At 36.6% G+C, this 18,750-nt stretch overlaps 1 protein-coding gene across 1 annotated transcript in view; it reads left to right on the forward strand.

Annotated features, from left to right (window-relative positions):
* LOC143244390 (fat-like cadherin-related tumor suppressor homolog) overlaps nucleotides 1-18,750 on the forward strand; it is a gene marked incomplete in the record, with an annotated part of 451,859 nt that overhangs the window by 345,357 nt on the left and 87,752 nt on the right. The window contains 1 exon segment of the mRNA XM_076488964.1: nucleotides 11,207-11,371. Within this exon segment, the coding sequence (XP_076345079.1) occupies nucleotides 11,207-11,371 (165 nt within the window).

Here is an 18,750-nt window from a genome sequence, read left to right on the forward strand (position 1 = left end):
AAGAGTTGGCGGTGGGTGGAGATGACTAGTTCTCTTTCCTTTAGTCTTACACTGCTGAATTAGGGACGGCTAATACAGATAGCCCTCGTGTAGCTTTGCGCGAAATTAAAAAAACAAACTTATTTTTTAATATTCTTAGTAATACTGCCTCGATTTTTATTGTCTCATTTTAAGGTCTATCGGTTATGCTGCCTTGGCTTGTTTTTTTTATGTTTGTATGGAATTCTCTCTCGGTTCTTATTATTTGTTGTTTTCCTTGATGACGAGAAACTCACTTGAAATAAAAATGTATCTTAGAACGGCTGGTATGGGTATTAATACTTTTATTGATAAGAAGAGAACAATGTTGTTTTCTTATGTTTTTAATTAATTCTGCTTGATTTCTTATTGTTTTTGTAAGGTTTGTCAGTAACAATTCATTGTTGTATTACTTGTGTTTATGTTTGTCGGTAATACATCATTGTTGTATTGCTTGTGTTCAGGTTTGTTAGTAATACATCGTTGTGTTTAGGTTTCGTTTAGTAATGCTGGTTTACTTTTTATTATTTATGTTCTTCTAAACCTCTGGGTAATGCAACATTGTTATATTACTTGTTACTAGGTTTGTCGGTAATGTTACCTTGTTTCTCAGAATTTGTTCTATTTTATCAATGGTACTTTGTTTTACTTTTACGTATTTTTGTGGGCAATGTTGCCTTGATTGTTATTACTTGTTTCTGTTTTCGCTTACTGTATGATTCGATCATTATTACTTCCCTCTCTTCCCACTAAACGTCATTCGTTCTATGCTGTTTCTTCCCAGTGATAATTAATTACAGTTCATTTCCATGAGACTGGGAGTTTCTGTCCCACTTTGGTGAACGTAGTGGAATAAAAGATGTTCTCAGTGTACGATTTTCGTTCACACATCAACTACATCGAGATCGTTAATAAGGTAAATCTTCCCAAATGTCAGACGAAGAAGCTGTTTTAGCATATAAAGCCAGGAAAACTTAAGATGAACAATATTTTCTGTGAATAAATGGTCCTGATCAGTATAGACATGATTCATTACTCTTCCATCATTGCCGAGCTAAAACGATTTTGCTTTTAAGTTTTGAATAAGTTTGGAGTTATTTAATTTCCCACAAAAGTATAAATAGGAAAGCCATAAGCAATGTCATTTCTCAGCAACTATCTTGATTAATGACGTGGAAAACGTTTCAAAAACGTGGGAGGTCGTAATCCGTTATATTAGTGTCTTCCCAGATCATACTCAGTGAAGCTAAGTTACAAATATTTGGACAGTAGAGAAGTGACGGGCAGTGGTAAGGCACTGTAGTCTGTACTTGACAGCCAAACCTCTGTATTATAAAAAAGAAGCTTTTTTTATGACAGACTATTTCTTTTAATTCAATTTTTATTTCCTGGTGGCATGAATAGGAATTACTAAAAAGTAAAGGCCACGAATATTCAGTTAGCCTCTTATTGATCGTTCTCTCTCCTTCTTTGTTTGTAATTTTTTTTTTTTGTATTTCTTCCTATAATTTTCTTTCCTTTTGGTGATACTTGTTTCACTTTATGTAACTTTTAGTCTCCCACATTTCCTTTTAAGTTTATGATTTATTATTTTATTGGACACATTCCTGTTGTAATTCCTAGTTTTTATGTTCCCTCTATTTTCAACGCTCTCACGTCCTTACTCAAATTCAATGTATTCTTTCCATCTATAATCTTTTAATACTCGTTGACTGTATAATACATATTTTTTCCAACTGGATAATGTATTTCCATACACATAACACTGTTCACTGTCTCTTATTATTTTGACATATTATTCAGTTATTTCATCTTTATTCTTCCTAATATTATCCACCCATTTTTTATCAGTAATTTCCCCGTTTTAAGTTTCATTTTATCGTCTGTAACTTGAATAGACAGATTACAGTGTTTAAACTAATTTATTGAGGTTGCACGGTATGGAATTTTTGTTGTTGTTGTTGTAGTAGAGCTTTTCATCCATGTTTTTTTTTGATAAGCTGTCGGAGTTAATAGTAAATTTACGTTACAACACACATTCGATGTAACCCTCACACAAACGAACACATGAGAAATGCTGTTTAACTCGACGACTTTCTGATAAATCGTTTTCCTTTCGATGCTGGAAATAAATAAGAAATGAAAAAGTTTTTATCAAACAGACGATGTCATTTACACAAATAACTAATGCATAAAAATTACGAAAGCAAAATAAAGGGAAGAGTATATAAAAGAAGCTTGTTTGTTTGTTTTTGAATTTCGCGCAAAGCTACACGAGGGCTATCTGCGCTAGCCGTCCCTAATATACCAGTGTAAGACTAGAGGGAAGGCAGCTAGTCATCACCACCCACCGCCAACTCTTGGGCTACTCTTTTACCAACGAATAGTGGGATTGACCGTCACATTATAACGCCCCCACGGCTGAAAGGGCGAGCATGTTTGGTGTGACGAGGATTCGAACCCGTGACACTCAAATTACGAAGTGCACGCCTTAACGCGCTAGGCCATGCCAGGCCCCTGTGTAAGACTAGAGGGAAGACAGCTAGTCATCACCATCCATCACCTACTTTTGGGCTACTCTTTTACCAACGAATAGTGGGATTGACTGTCGCATTATAACGCCCCCACGGCTGAAAGGGCGAGCATGTTTGGTGTGACGAGGATTCGAACCCGTGACACTCAAAATGCGAGTCGAGCGCTTTAACCAACAGGCCATGCCGGGCCGTGAAAGAAAAAGGTGAAATAAATAATTATTTTCTTTTAGGTTAAAAACTAACCTCTTTCTACCTGTTTTTTATTTTTCTTCTTTTTATGTTTATCTTTTTCTTATTCTTATTTTAACTTGGGAGAGCAGTCACCTTCCGACAACTGTCTGTGGGACATTGTGGGCTTGAGCACTCACATCTCGCTCTCCTCATTTCTGTTCTTCTCATGTGAGACCAGCGAATTGGAGGTTAAGACTGATAGTCGGTGTATCACCATCGCAATGTGGGTCCTACTTTATCTGTCACCTCCAAAGCCTAGGATACATCTTGTAATCCCACGTTGTAGCTTCTACTTTTGTATCCTTTTTAAAAACATAATGCGTATTTTGTTTCATGTTAATGCGTTTTGTCTATGGCTTAAAATTTATGGTTATGATTATTCAGAGGTTGTGATTTTCTGTTTTTAACGCAGTCCTTCCTCATGATTTTGTTTATTCATTTGGCTTCAGTTGGATGTAATTATCTAATTTTACTGTATATATATTTGTAAAGATAGATATTTCTCTATGCAGTATCGTATTTTGAAGATGTTTCCTTCAAAATCAGTTAAATGTATCAGATTTTATCGTCATTACGTCAGTGTTTTGTCCTTCCTTTCTCAGTACTAAGAGCTAGCCTCCCCACTATAGCTCAGAGGTAAATTTGCGGATTTAAACTGTTAAGTATCGGCTCCGCGTGGCCAGGTGGTTGAGGCACTCGACTTGTAATCCGAGGGTTGGGAGTTCGGATCCCCGCTACACCAAACATGCTCGCCCTTTCAGCCGTGGGGACATTATAAAATTTGATCAATCCAGCTATTTACTACTAAAAGAGTAGCCCAAGAGTTGGCGGCGGGTGATGATGACTAGTTGCCTTCTCTCTAGTCTTACAATGCTAAATTAGGGACGGCTAGCGCTGATAGCCCTCGTGTAGCTTTGCGCGAGATTCCACAAACAAACAAAGCACAGATAACCAATTGCTTAGCTTTGCGCTTAACAAATGAACACGTTTGGCACTGGCGTATTTTTAATTATGCCACCCTGGTGGGCATCATGCATACTAAAACTGTAACGAATTATAAAGAAATATAAAAAAAATGGTCGTTATCTGAAAAATATCAGTGTTGAACACCTATGTAATAACGAAGTCCTGAGGGTCGCTGTGAATCCTACTCAAGTATTTTGATAGATATGCTTGAATGAAATATCCTTTATCACTTTTCAGTAAGTTTCCTCACTAAGCAAGAATGAAGGTTTTATTTCGAACACATGTGTGTGACTTAATACAACGTTTTAAATGGACCGTTGCCTCCCTCCTTTCAAACGAAGATTCGCAGGACATTTCCCTTCTGTACAAGCTCTATTCTTTTCTTTAACTTCACGTATAAAGAAAACTTGTTTCAGATAAGTTGGTCGCATTTCGTGTATAGAATGTATTGTATAAATTGGTACCTGGGATATTGGCTGCTAGAGGTTTCTAGCACATACTTCGAAAATTTGTTGATTAGTTGTTCATATGAAGTCCTCCTGCCTACTGTCTAGTTTTGGAGACGACGTTTCGGAATAGGTTCGTACGGGACTGCTCCTGCCTACTGTATAACTTTGTAGACGGCGTTTCGGAATAAATTCCTATGGACTCCTCTTGCGTTCTATCTAGTTTTCGATTCGACCTTTCTGAAAAGGTGTATATAGACTGCTCCTGCCTACTGACTAGTTTTGGAGACGACGTTTCGAAATAGGTTCGTGTGGGCTTCTCCTGTCTTCTGTTTATTGGAGAGGCGGCGGTTTGGTTTCTGTTCACATGGACTACTCCCGCGTTCTAGCTAGTTTTGGAGACGACGTTTCGAAATAGGTTCGTGTGGGCTGCTCCTGCCTTCTGTTTATTTTAGAAGCGACGTTTTGGTTTCGGTTCACATGGACTACTTCCGCGGTTCTGTCAAGTTTTGCAGATGACGTTTCAGAATAGCTTCACATAAACTGCTCCGGCGCTCCGTTTAGTTTTGGAAATAACGTTTCATATTCTGTACTGAGTTCTTCATCAAATATAATAGGTAATTAAAAAAGCAAAACGTCGGTATACAAGTACAATGACAAACGTTCTAAAGCTGGAGCGATCTGAAAATCTTTAAGAAGGTTGGCTGAATCTGATTTTAGTAGGTGGGTCCAAAACTGTGATATCAGAGCCCTTTGAAAATTAGGTGTAATCTCTAGGGCATTCAAACAGGGCCTAAGCCTACCTTCTAGTTTTTGTTTTATTTCAGAAACTTCGAAAATTGAGCATCGAATTTCTTCCAAGAGGAATATTTCAAAACGTCAAGTAATTTCACTAAATCCCTGTAGACTTTTCTCTGAATATACATATGTGTTTTACAATGACGCAAGGATATGACGCAATGGCCTTAAACTAATTCTGAAGTAAAACGATGATCATTCCAGTTGGTTAACTCTTTGTTTTTTTATATTCCTTGTCAGGCCCTGAATTATGAACAAACAACTCAAAAGATTCTAATGAAAATGTGTACAAGTTAGAAATTTAAGCCAGTATATGCAAGTAGGGAAGATTTCTTAAACACGTTGCACGGTAGAACTTAAGTATTCATGTTATGCAAAATTGGAAACTACATCTTTATGGAGATTTAGTGTTCTGAAACAGCTACAAGACCGGGCGCGCATTAAGACGGCAAAACTAAGAAAGAGGCAATAAAGAGGCTTGTCTGAGTAATGTGATTTCCTTATCTTGTCCATTTTTTCTCTCTCCCTATTTTACGACAAAAACCTAACACTTCAAACTAATTGAGATAGATTTCTCCAATCAGGTGCTTTTGAGAGAAGGCAAAATAAAAAAATAACACGTGCCCATCATTATAATAAATATTTGATGATATATAAACTGATTGTGATTCGTTATTATTTCATAGAGGGCGTTATTTTTAAAGTAGGAGGCTCATACCACCGAGTAAATGTGTATTTGGAAATAAGCACAAAGCTGCACAATGCTCTGCTCACTACGGGCATCGAAACCCGGTTTCTGCTGGGGGCCCTTAGGTAAGTTTCACTATTTGATGTCGTTTTTCAACAATATAGTAAAAAATACATTCTGATCTCAGAGCATTAAGACAGATAAATTGCTTATCTGTGAGACTGGGAATCACAATTTTCCTTATTTTAAATAAGACGAGAATTGTTGGAATACCGTTTAGAAATATTTGTGTGCCTTTGTATCAGAATCAACTAGCGGTTAAAAGAAGAAGCTCGTTTGTTTTTGTTTTTGAATTTCGTGCGCTAGCCGTCCTAATTTAGTAAATTAATACTAGAGGAAAGGCAGCTAGTAATCGCTACCCTCCACCAACTATTGAGCTACTCTTTTACCAACGAATAGTGCGATTGACCGCCACGTTATAACGCTCCCACGGTTAAAAGGACGAGCGTATTTGGTGTAACGGGGGAAGAAGCTCGTACTGACACATTAGTGCACATTGTTGTGTTCTTGTTTAAAAATCCATAATTGTATTTTAAAGGTTTCGTTTTACTCTCTTTTATAAGACGTTTTCGGTCGATTTCTGACAATTTTTGTAATCTTTCAAAAGTTCTAGTTTATACTGATGGGATTTATATGCTTTGTTTTGAAAAACAAAAAGGTAGGAAAAAATCGACTTTTACGCTCCAGATATTTATAAGAAATCTTATTTTAACCGACGTTTCGCCTTTGCGGCTTCTTCAATATTAGTGCATTGTTACGTTCTGCTGATGGTTCTCTTTCTTTTCTTTAATTTCTCTTATCATCTCAAGCAAAATAGACGTGAATTTGATAAATGTCTATCTATCAGTAAGACCAAATCGCCACAGTAAGACATGGGTAAGGTTCAATAGAAATCTGTGGCTCTTCACAGCCAGTTATAATATTGATTTGTTAACAGTATAAAAAATAATTACAAAGTCGACCGTGTGCTTAATTAACTATTATAAAACGTAACACCATGAATTATTGTAACCTAACACTGTAATTAGTAATAATTTCAGAGCTTTCGAAAGATAAGGTAAAGTAATTCCAATACATTTTAGGTTTAGTTAACGTTGTCATCAGACACAATTCCATTGTCTACTTTATACTTTTACTTCTTTGACATTGTTGTTAGGAACACTTCCACAGCATACTGTACACTAATTTTGTGCCGCTATCGGAAGTAATTCACAGGCTATTGTAGCCTGTTTTATTATGTATTGGAAGTAATTTACAGGCTACTGTAGACTGTTTTATTTTTTTGTGGGAAGTAATTCACAACATACTGTAGACTCTTTTATTTATCGGAAGTAATTCACAACATATTGTAGACTGTGCTATTATATGTCGGAAGTAATTCACAACATACTGTACACTGTTTCATTATGTATCGAAAGTAATTCACAACATACTGTAGACTGCTTTATTATTTATCGGAAGTAATTCACAAGCTGTTGTAGACTCTTTTAATACAGTTGTCAGAGGGAGTTCATCAGAACGTGCTGGTTAGTTTCTGCAGGTTGAAAGTACCGTACTGTTCACTCATTTCCATATGAACTGTTAAGACTCTCTGTCACGTAAGTTATACTGATAGTTTTACTGTCTCACCTCCCTTACGTGAAAATAGAACAGACGAAAGTGTATCTAGTTATACTGTCTCACCTCCCTCACGGGTAAATAGAACAGAAGTGTATCTAGTTATACTGTCTCACCTCCCTTACGGGAAAATAGAACAGACCTTACGTCTCACCTCCCTCGAAAATAGAACAGACGAAAGTGTATCTAGTTATACTGTCTCACCTCCGTCACGGGAAAATAAAACAGACGAAAGTGTATCTAGTTATACTGTCTTACCTCTCTCACGGGAAAATAGAACAGACGAAAGTGTATCTAGTTATACTGTCTCACCTCCCTTATGTGAAAATGGAACAGACGAAAGTGTATCTAGTTATACTGTCTCACCTCCCTTACGTGAAAATAGAACAGACGAAAGTGTATCTAGTTATACTGTCTCACCTCCCTCACGGGTAAATAGAACAGACGAAAGTGTATCTAGTTATACTGTCTCACCTCCCTCACGGGTAAATAGAACAGACGAAAGTGTATCTAGTTATACTGTCTCACCTCCCTCACGGGAAAATAAAACAGACGAAAGTGTATCTAGTTATACTGTCTCACCTCCCTCACGGGAAAATAGAACAGACGAAAGTGTATCTAGTTATACGGTCTCACCTCCGTCACGGGAAAATAGAACAGACGAAAGTGTATCTAGTTATACTGTCTCACCTCCCTTACGTGTTAGAATGTTACTGTTTCAAATGTTATTTGTTTAAGGTAATCGAGGGCCCGGCATAGCCAGGAGGTTAAGGCCCTGGACTTTTTCTGATTTATTGGTACTGTTTTTTGAGTGATAAAGAAAATAATATCAAATACTAATAATGCCCACAAAGGTTGAACCATTAGATATAGGCAATATAAATGTCTCAGTGTTTCGGTATCTTTACCACATAGTGTTCAAAAACCGGTATCGTGTTTTAATCTGAGTGTCGCTGGCTTGAATCGCCGTCACACCAAACATGCTCGCAGTCTTAGCCGTGGGGTCGTTATAATGTGACGGTCAATCCCACTATTCGTTGGTAAAAGAGTAGCCCAACAAACGAAAACAGTTAGTGACAGTTAAAAAGTTGTCTTCACATTTAAAACTAACGAACATTCTAGAAATCAAACCTTGTTCAACTGTTTTACTCTTCGACAACATTTCTGAATTTTGTAGAAAATCTCAAAGTTATCCCCATTGTTTTACTTTGTTGGTGCTCATTTATTTTCCTTCTAAGTAATACTGTAATTAAGTTCCACTCATAAGAAGAAAAGTGACTGAAGTTGACGGTTTAAGCAATCTTGTCTGTGTTTTTTTTTCTTCTGCAAAATAAATTAATGTTTACGTACAATTAAATGTTTTATTATACATATAAAATAACTTAGATATTTATTTTTTATTAGAAATTACATTTAGTTTATTACACACAAAATAACTTAAGTAATTAAGTCTATAAAATAATGTTTGTTTGTTTTTTGTTTGGAATTAAGCACAAAGTTACCCAATGGGTTATCTGTGCCATCACAGATATCGAAACACGGATTTTAGCTGTGTGAGTCCGGAGTAGCATTGTGCCACTCAGAAGCTATAATAAAATTATCTTTGTATATTATATACGAAAAAAACTAATTATTTTTAGAGTATAAGAATGTTTACATACTGAAAAAAAACAAGTAATTAAGTTTATAATAAAATGATCTTAATGTGTTATATACAGAGTAAGGTAATTATTTTATCATGTAATGATATTATCTGTTATATGAAAATAACCTAGGTAGTTACGTCTATTATAGAATGGTGTTCAGTTTGTTACGTGTGAAACAGTCCAAGTAATTAAATTTATAATAAAATGCGATGTTTGGTTCAGTACGTCCAAAATGACGTAAGCAGTTAAGTTCACAACGGAATGACGTAAAGACCCTGTTTAAAATGTTATGGTTGTGTTTCGATTCATATTTGTTGAAAACCCCGATCCGCTGAAATGAATTCACATTTTACTCTAGAAATTAGTGAATAATTAATACAGATTTTATTGTTACGGAGACACACTGCTCTGTAGGTAGTCAGTTGAAGTGCCTTTAATGTACAGATTTCTATCTCACTCGTTACTTATTTGTAGCAGATAAAAGAGACAACAAATATGTTACATTTGTGGGAACTGAGAGAGAGAAAGAAAGAACAACGTTCCTTAGCTAAAATTCTGTGTAGCATGTTATAGGTATGTTTCATCGTATTTTAATACCTAAAAAACACCTGAGGCCTACTTGTTATTATAATACTGCCGTTAGCCCTAGCCCTCTAGCGGTGCAAGGGAGTTGTGATTAATTGGAAATGTCTTCTCTGACACACTCATCAAGCTTGATAAAGTGACTTTTTTGCTTTGCTTTTTTGCCTTTTTTGTTTGCTTGTTTTTTGTTCGCGTGCCTAAACTTACAAAGTAAACGATAGCTCGCGGACAATTTTTACTGATAATATCGCCTGGTGGCCAGGGTCAAAACTACCCATTTGAGTGAGCAGTCTATTAGTGTTTTTATTATTAACCTACATTTTTCAGTCTTAATGCACCTGGTTCAAAACTCACGCCATCTATCGACAGTTGAGGTGAACCTTTTTGTTTTCTCCTTTTTCTTAAACCATGTATAAACATATGTCGTTTAAGTTCATCAAAACGATAAATTTATACAACCATAGTTTCTCAACACATATGGCTAACACGCATCTCTTAATCTTTCTTGCATTTATTTGATTTGTTTTAATCTAACGAGTTTTAAGGGACAGTACTTTCAGTGAACAACTAACAGAAATTGCTGGTTTATTTTATTTATTTTTACAACCGAAAACAAAGCAATTGATCTAACATTTTGTTTTTTGGCCCCTTGCCACCATATAAAAAACGTTATATTAAAGTTACGCATGTCCGTATGCAGTATTCCCCACACAAAATTTTATACCTCATACTTGTGGGGGCGTTGTAACGGTTAATCCCACTATTCGTTGGTAAAAGAGTAGCCCAAGGGTTGGCGGTGGGTGGTGATGACTAGCTGCCTTCCCTGTAGTCTTACACTGCTAAATTAGGGACGGCTAGCACAGATAGCCCTCGAGTAGCTTTGTGCGAAATTCAAAACAAACAAACAAATCATGCTTGTGTTCACTAAATCTGAAAGGCAGCTGACTAATCAGACCTAATTATCTGAAAAGCACCTGACTGGATACGTTGGAAATAGGAACGAACAGAGAGGCCTGTTTGTTATTTGGAAAATACATAATATGTTTCATACTCGAATAATAGTCTATTTTACTTCAAACATTTTACTATTTTCCGAAACATTTTAGAACTTCTGTGAGTCCCCTTCCCCAGTATCTTGACATTTAATACAGTTTCCGTAACTTATGTAAATAAGCACTCATATCAATGAGCCAAATATAGTACATTTATCTAATCCAACACTGCGTGATGTGCTAGCTAACGGGAAAGCTGGACTAAAATAAGCAACTGGGGTCCAGCATGGCCATCAGGGCGATCGACTCATAATCTGAAGGTCGCGGGCTCGAACCCCCATTGCACCAAGCATGCTCGCCCTTTCAGCTGTTGGGACGTTATAATGTTACGGTCAGTCCCACTATTTGATGGTAAAAAAAAAATATTCTAAGAGTTCACGGTGGGTAGTAATGACTAGCTGCTTTTCCTCTCTCTACACTGCTAAATTGGAGACTGCTAGCCAGATAGCCCTCGTGTATCTTTGCGGGCAAATTCAAAATCAGTAAGCAGCCGGGAAGCACATTTCTGTTTGAGGCTAATCAGATACAAGGTGTTAGAATGTATATATCTCTCTGTTCTTTTCTTCAGGTGACGATCATGGATTCCGGGTCTCCTCCACTTTCTTCAACGACGAGGGTGGTTGTGAAAATATCGGACATCAACGACCATGACCCCGAGTTTCTCCACCGTAGCCTTCTTCGTTGTACGGTACCGCCAACAAATACCAGCGCTACACAGTCCGTTTTGTTCCGGGTAAGTTACCTCCGAAAATGGGTTTCTTGTCATGGTTTTAATTTTTCCATCCATGATCCGAGTGAGTAGGTTTCTTCTGGTTCCCATTTTATATTTAATCTGTATTTCTTCAGCGATCCTCTTAAAACTTTCGTTGTGGCCTTGTATTTTCTTTCCTCATTCGACCAATCACGTTCCAGATTAGCTAGGAACACTCGTCTTTTGTGGTCTTGTATCTTCGTTCCCCATTCCCCTTCAGCTTTAACATTCCACCAATCACGTTCCAGATTAGCTAGAAACACTCGTCTTTTGTGGTCTTGTATCTTCTTTCCTCATTCCCCTTCAGCTTTAACATTCCACCAATCACGTTCCAGATTAGCTAGAAACACTCGTCTTTTGTGGTCTTGTATCTTCTTTCCTCATTCCCCTTCAACTTTCACATTCCACCATTCACGTTCCAGGTTAACTAGGAACTCTCGTCTTTTGGTTAAGCTCCACTGGAGGACGGACCACTGAATCGTGAAGAATCACTGTCTCCTCATGTTCCGTTTCATCAGTTTGTTTGGCAGATGGGCAGATTCGATTCTTTCAGTAGTATACATTCCTATAATGAAATGTTGTGTGCCATTCTTCATGATGACTTTGTGAATGATCTAACCTCTTCTGCTTCTAACATAGGTCAACTTCCTTTCAGTCAAGAACTGCGTTTTGGGGAATTGGTCATATTTTCATTCAAACTTGAACACATGCTTTTCGTTAACTCAATTATTTTTTTGAGAAAAATACATTTGAATTTAACAGTTATAAGAGAGAGATGTATATTATTTGATATGTTTGTGTTAAGCAATGAACTGAAGTAGAAATGAACCAAAATATTTTTATTCAACGTATTTGATAAAAAAAAATAATTTTATTAAAGAGTCTTAAGCTATAAATTTAAATTTTTTTATTGCTTGTTTTTATTGCTTGTTTTGAATTATCGCGCAAAGCTACACGAGGACTATCTGCACTAGCCGCTCATAATTTAGCAGTATAGGACAAGATGAAAGAAGTTAGTTAACACCACCCATCGCCAACTCTTAGGCTACTTTTTTACCAACGAATCGTGGGATTGACCGTCACTAGAATACTCCCACGACTGAAAAGGTGAGCATGTTTCGATGGCGGGAGAATCAAACTTGCGACCCTCAGATTTCGAGTCGACCACCCTATTCGTCTGCCCATGCTCATAAGTGATTCAATCGTAAAATCACATATTTTGTTCATCACCAATGTTTGGGTGTCTTAACTATTAAAAAAGAAATGTCGTGAGTGGTGGTTCGACTATGACTGTTCTTTTAAAGGTGATTTTTGCCCCAAATGTTCTATTCGAAGATTGAGCAAATTCTTTTGCGATCGCTGTTATGAACCACTTATCGTGGCTAATGATAAATATCTATGTGTGTCAGAAATGCTTTTAAAATGCTAATTAATTGTTATGCATTTAAAATTAGAAAAACTTCGTCATAGACAAAGGAATGACACATTTAAGTCATCTGTACTCGATACTGTCGACCTAATAATTTTTCAGTATTGATACAAGTTAGCAAGACTATGCTAACATGTATACTGGTTCTGATTAAAAGAAGTACAAGCTACAAAGAATTGATACTTTTCTAAAGACGAATGTTTCATCAGCTGAATGTCTTTGGACCTTTAGAGAACATCTTGCGCTGTAACACGTTGTGAACAGTACTACAAAGATTCATTATTTTTATAAGGCGTCTCTAAAGATGAGGTCTTACTGTAGAATTGTGGTCTTTAATTTGCGACTTGAGATATTTTTATCGGTGAATCAAGCTCCAACTTAAACTGCTTGTTTTGAAAAAATATCGCACATTCAAGCAAGTAGACTTCAAGATGTTTCCAACACATTAAATAAATATATATATATATAAGAACGTGTTTTTTGAGAAACGATCTTTAACTACCAGCAGGTTTTCAAATAATAAAAATGACTTATAGATTCTCGTCATAGACTTCTTATAGCGCCTCCTAGAGTATATCAGTTGTAAATTTGAGGACGTGAGTCGAAATTACTCCATAAAACGGAAATCGGTCCTGCCATTTTAGAAAATTCGAGAAGCCGGTCCTGTTATTGATCCCAGAAGATGGCTACCATCACTCCTTCCTGTGTAAGACTTGACCCAAAGTTTCTGCATCACACGCACGTGAGTGCACACAGAAACAACTGCGCGAAAGTAAAGGAAAGAACGGAAAGGGAACATTAATGGTTTTGCATCATTTCACCATTGAAGAATAGAAAGTTGGGGACCAGCACCTATTACGTTTTACTGATTTTTTGCCATTTTCTAGAGTAAATGTTAAGCTGCTATGCCAGTAGAGTGTTCAAATTAAGGGTAATCGGAACTGTAACTATGTTATTCATAGCTTTATAGGGTTATTGAACAAAGTTTAAAGAATGATTAAGACGAGAAAAGGAAGTTTTAAGTGTTTTTAAAATTCTTTTTACGATGCCAGCGCCTCTTTATAAGTTAATTTCTGATTCCTTTGTTCAAGGTTTGTATGTCCAGCATGGCCAGATGGTTAGGGTGCTCAAATCTTTTTAATCTGAGGGTCGCGGGATCGAATTCCCGTCACACCAAATATGCTCGCCCCTTACAGCTATGGGGGCGTTATAATGATAAGTTAATCCCATTATTCGTTGGCAAAAGAGTACCTGTCCTCTGCTAGTACAGCGGTAAGTCTACGGATTTATAACGCTAAAATCAGGGGTTCGATTTCTCTCGGTGAACTCAGGAGATAGCCTGATGTGGGTGGCTTTGCTATAAGAAGACACACACAAAAGAGTACCCCAAGAGTTGGCGGTGGGTAGTGGTGACTAACTGGTTTCTCTCTAGTCCTACACTACTAAATTAGAGAAGGCTAGCGCAGATAGCCGTCGAGTGACTTTGCGCGAAAATTAAAACAAACAAATGAATGCGTACGTGCTATGAGATCAGAAACATTCTACTTAACTATCGACATCTTCAGTGGTTTTCATCTGGGGTTCGATTTCTCCCGGTGGGCAGAGCTCAGATAGCCCATTGTTTGGCTTTGAGCTAAGAAATAAAAACGAACAACACATCTTCAAAGTTACGCTGCTTTACCGAAACCTAAACTATTTTGGTTTGTTTTTTTGAATTTCATGCAAAGCTACTCGAGGGCTATCTGCGCTAGCCGTCCCTAATTTAGCAGTGTAAGACTAGGGGGAAAGCAGCTAGTCATCACCACCCACCGCCAACTCTTGGGCTACTCTTTTACCAACAAATAGTGGGATTGACCGTCACATTATAACGCCCCTACGGATGAAATGGCGAGCATGTTTGATGCGACCGCGATTCGAACCCGCAACCCTCAGATTACGAGTCGAACGCCTTAACACACTTGGCCATACCGGGCCAGGACTATTTTGGTAAATCATAGATGGGAGCAATCTTCGTCTTGGTTACTTTCTTTTCTCTTCTCTTTATGGAGGAAGCGAAACGTCCACACGACGAAAAGTGTTTGAACACCTATAATATTAAACAACTGTAATAAGAAATGTGATAAACAAAAACGTCAGTGCCGATTATTTGTTTATTTTTAAATAAAATAAAAATTCAATGTTAACAATATTTGCTACTTACGATATGTCAATTGAATGACAGTTATTTAAAAAAAATGTTTTTTTAAATGATTATTTATGAAAAGGAGACACAAGTTAAAATGCATCTATGATGTTGAAAAGAAATAATCTTGGTTATATGACTTGCTTTTATTATAATTTATTTTGCTTTAACTTATGCTGTGGTGTATTTCACATTTAAAATCTCGTATTTTTATGTTTGACAAGTTTTTAGCGTACTATACTTAATATCTGATGTCTTTCCCTAAAGATTACATTTACCGATTTTATCAGCACTGAACACAGGTATTATATAGCATTATCTCATATAATAGGACTTGAGTTGCCGGTATCTGAAGTGACGAAAAATTTGTTTCTACTCTCTGTATGACTATTAAACTACAACAGTATCAAACAAATCATATCCATGGAGATTCATTTTCAACAGAAATACTTTTTTACCCTGCCATGTTCTTCGTTGATCCAAAGAAGCTTTGACCTTTGACTTTATCAGTAAAGTATTAATTTCATGGTATCTTACGATTTGGTATTCTTTATTTTGTGATACTCTTGTTTTGTCTACACGATAGATGTACAGTAAAAGTAACCAAAGCAATTACTTTGTTTCATCGTTTCGATCATCAAGGTATTACGGTGGTGGCCCGGTATGGCCAAGTGTGTTAACGCACTCGACTCGTAATCCGAGGGTCGAGGGTTCGAATCCCTGTCGCACCAAACATGCTTGCCCTTTCAGCCGTGTGGGCGTTAGAATGTGATGGTCAGTCCAACTATTCGTTGGTAAAAGAGTAGCCCGAGAGTTGGCGGTGGGTGGTGATGACTAGCTGCCTTCCCTCTAGTCTTACACTGTTAAATTATGGACGGCTAGCGCAGATAGCCCTCGTGTAGCTTTGCGCGAAATTAAAAAAAAAAACAACATGATACGAGTTAATGCGAATCAAAGTATAGTTTCGAAAATGTCGCAGTTGTTGGTGGGTATAAATAGGAATAGGATATTAGTTATTCATGCAGTTTTTAAGTTCTTTTTTAACTCACTATTTAGTAATCTAAACTAGATGTAATTTTGTTTAGATGACTAAAAGGTGAGTTAAAAAATGACATAGAAACTCATATATACTACAGACAAATCACTATTATCAGAGGCTTAACTGTATTTGTTTGGTTTACTGATCCGAGCCTTAAACAGGTAAATTGTAGTCCACAGCAAAAAATGTGACGAATTAAAGAATACATCAGGCCTCTTCCTCACATATTATATTTTTAACTTTACCTTTGGTGAATAGAAAAGCAGTCTGTGATACAAGCTTTAGGCAATTATAATAAACATGTAAATGTTGTTACTAGTAATAATTCCATTCGAAAACTATTTTACACCACATATTTGTATTAATTAATTTTATAAGTTATGAAGTTTGATTTAACTTATAAAAGTTAATCATATAAACAAATATAATTAATTCTATATTGGTGGTTCATCGGAAGTTGAAAAGTTACTGGTTACGTGTTATGTTCTTCTGAGTTGTGACAAATCAATAGACTAACTTATACCATTCGCCACTTTCGCGCATGACATTTCAGTTGGTCAACTTGACTATGTGTATAATACCATTTTCAACACAAACTGTCTCCCGCTGGTACAGCAGTAAATCTACGGATTTACCATGCTAAAATCAGAGGTTCGATTCCCCTCCGTGGACTCAGCAGATAGAGTGAGGTGACTTTACTATAAGAAAACACATTCAACACAACCTACATAATCACGTGTGTAGAAATATTTCCAACATAACTTACATGACTTTGTGTCCAGTGATATTTTCAACATGAGCTACATAGTTATGTGTGTAGAAACAATTTCAACGAGACATACGTAACATTGTGTGTAATGACATTTTCAATATGAACGTCGTAGCTGTGTGTGGTGACATATTCAGTCGATATGTCCAATAGTCAAAATTATTCTAAACAGAATAAGTTCTTTAATCAAATCATATAACACACGTTAGAGCAATTTACGTCGCTTTACGATTTTACTTTTTTATTAAAAGCTGTCGCGGGCTATTTTCTTGTTCTCTCTATTTTCCTTATTTTTTTAAAGTTTCAAACAAGAATATAAATCACTACTCATGCCCATATGTGATTTTAAATCTGTAATTTTAGAAAGTACAACTACAACTTAGCATGTTTGCTTGTTTGTAGTTAAGGCTGTCTGTTCTGTAACCACCACGGGTATCGAAACTCGGTTCCTAGCGTTGTGAGTCTGCAAACATACCGTTGTGCCACATGAAACAACAATGAGGAATCAGCAACATAAAGCGACACAGTGATTAGGGTAGCAATGAAAACCCAGTAACATGAAACGACAGTGTGATTAGGGTAAGAGTGAGGAACTAGCAACATGAAATGACATTGCGATTAGAACTAAAGAGATTCTACGAAGAACTTTCACATAAATTATACCACCACCTGGTATAGTGTTTTTCAGGATGTTATTTTATTATTTTCTAGTAGTACATTTATAATTTCAGGACAAACCGTTAACATCTCCAATGCTCAGGACAAACATTTTATTCCCTCACAGACCTGTACGTAGATGAGGGATAATAACAAAGAACAAGATCTGTTTTCTCAGGGCTGAGTAAATAGGCACGAGGGTATGATCGACTGGTTGAAGATAAGTGTGTAACCATGAACGATTATTGACTGGTTATTTGGACAGCAGATGACCTGCAACCGCACACTTTATTTTAAAAATTGCCCATTTTCATTTGATCGAACTGGTGACCTCATGCTCATCACTTCCAGTGGCTCAACGGTAATTCCGCAGAATTACGACGTTAAAACAAAATCGTGTTTCAGTACCCGTTGTGGAGCATCGTATAGATAGGCACTGTGTAATTTTGTGCTTTACTGTAAAACCAAACGAAACAAACTGATATATTAATACACAGTAACGTGAAAAACAACTCAACATAAACTGTGTCAAGAAATTATACGTTGTTGCCTGATTCCGAAATGTCAACAACATACGTTGCTTGGTCGTGAAATGAGTGTTTGAACTAAAGAAAAGAACAGTCCGGTTTACTTCTGAATATTCTTCTTACATTGTTTGTTTGGAAATAATTTCGTAGGACAGAAGTTGCTCGTTAGCCATCCTGTATTTGACATCATCTTCATCAAGTAAAGTGACCAGGTGGTTAGGGGGCGCTCGACTCGCAATCTGAGGGTCGCAGGTTTGAATCTCCGTCACATTAAACATACTATTTCATCCGTGGGGGCGTTATAACGTTATGGTCAATTGCATTATTCGTTGGTGAAAGAATAGCTTTAGAGTTAGCGATGGGCGGTGATGACTAGCAGCCTTCCCTCTAGTCTTACACTGCTAAATTAGGAACGGATAGCGCAGATAGCCGTCGTGTAGCTTTGCGCGAAATTTAAAAACAAACAAACAAATCATCAAATTAAATGTCTTCCTGGAGACTCTCTAATAAAAATATTTTCATCAAATACGTTACAATAAGAATATGTTGGTTCATTTCTACTTCAGTTCATTGCTTAATCTATTTTATATGAAAACATGAATATACTTAGTACAATAATTATATAATAAAGAGTACAAATAAATTCAGATTTTCTGTGATGTTTGTGACAACATGTTTATATTTTCTACAATAACATCGATGTTAAACAGTATCAGTCCATTCGGATTTTTCTTTATAATTTTATCAGCAACATGAGC

Source organism: Tachypleus tridentatus, chromosome 2 (genome assembly GCF_004210375.1).
Source record: "Tachypleus tridentatus isolate NWPU-2018 chromosome 2, ASM421037v1, whole genome shotgun sequence".
Lineage (NCBI taxonomy): Eukaryota > Metazoa > Arthropoda > Merostomata > Xiphosura > Limulidae > Tachypleus > Tachypleus tridentatus.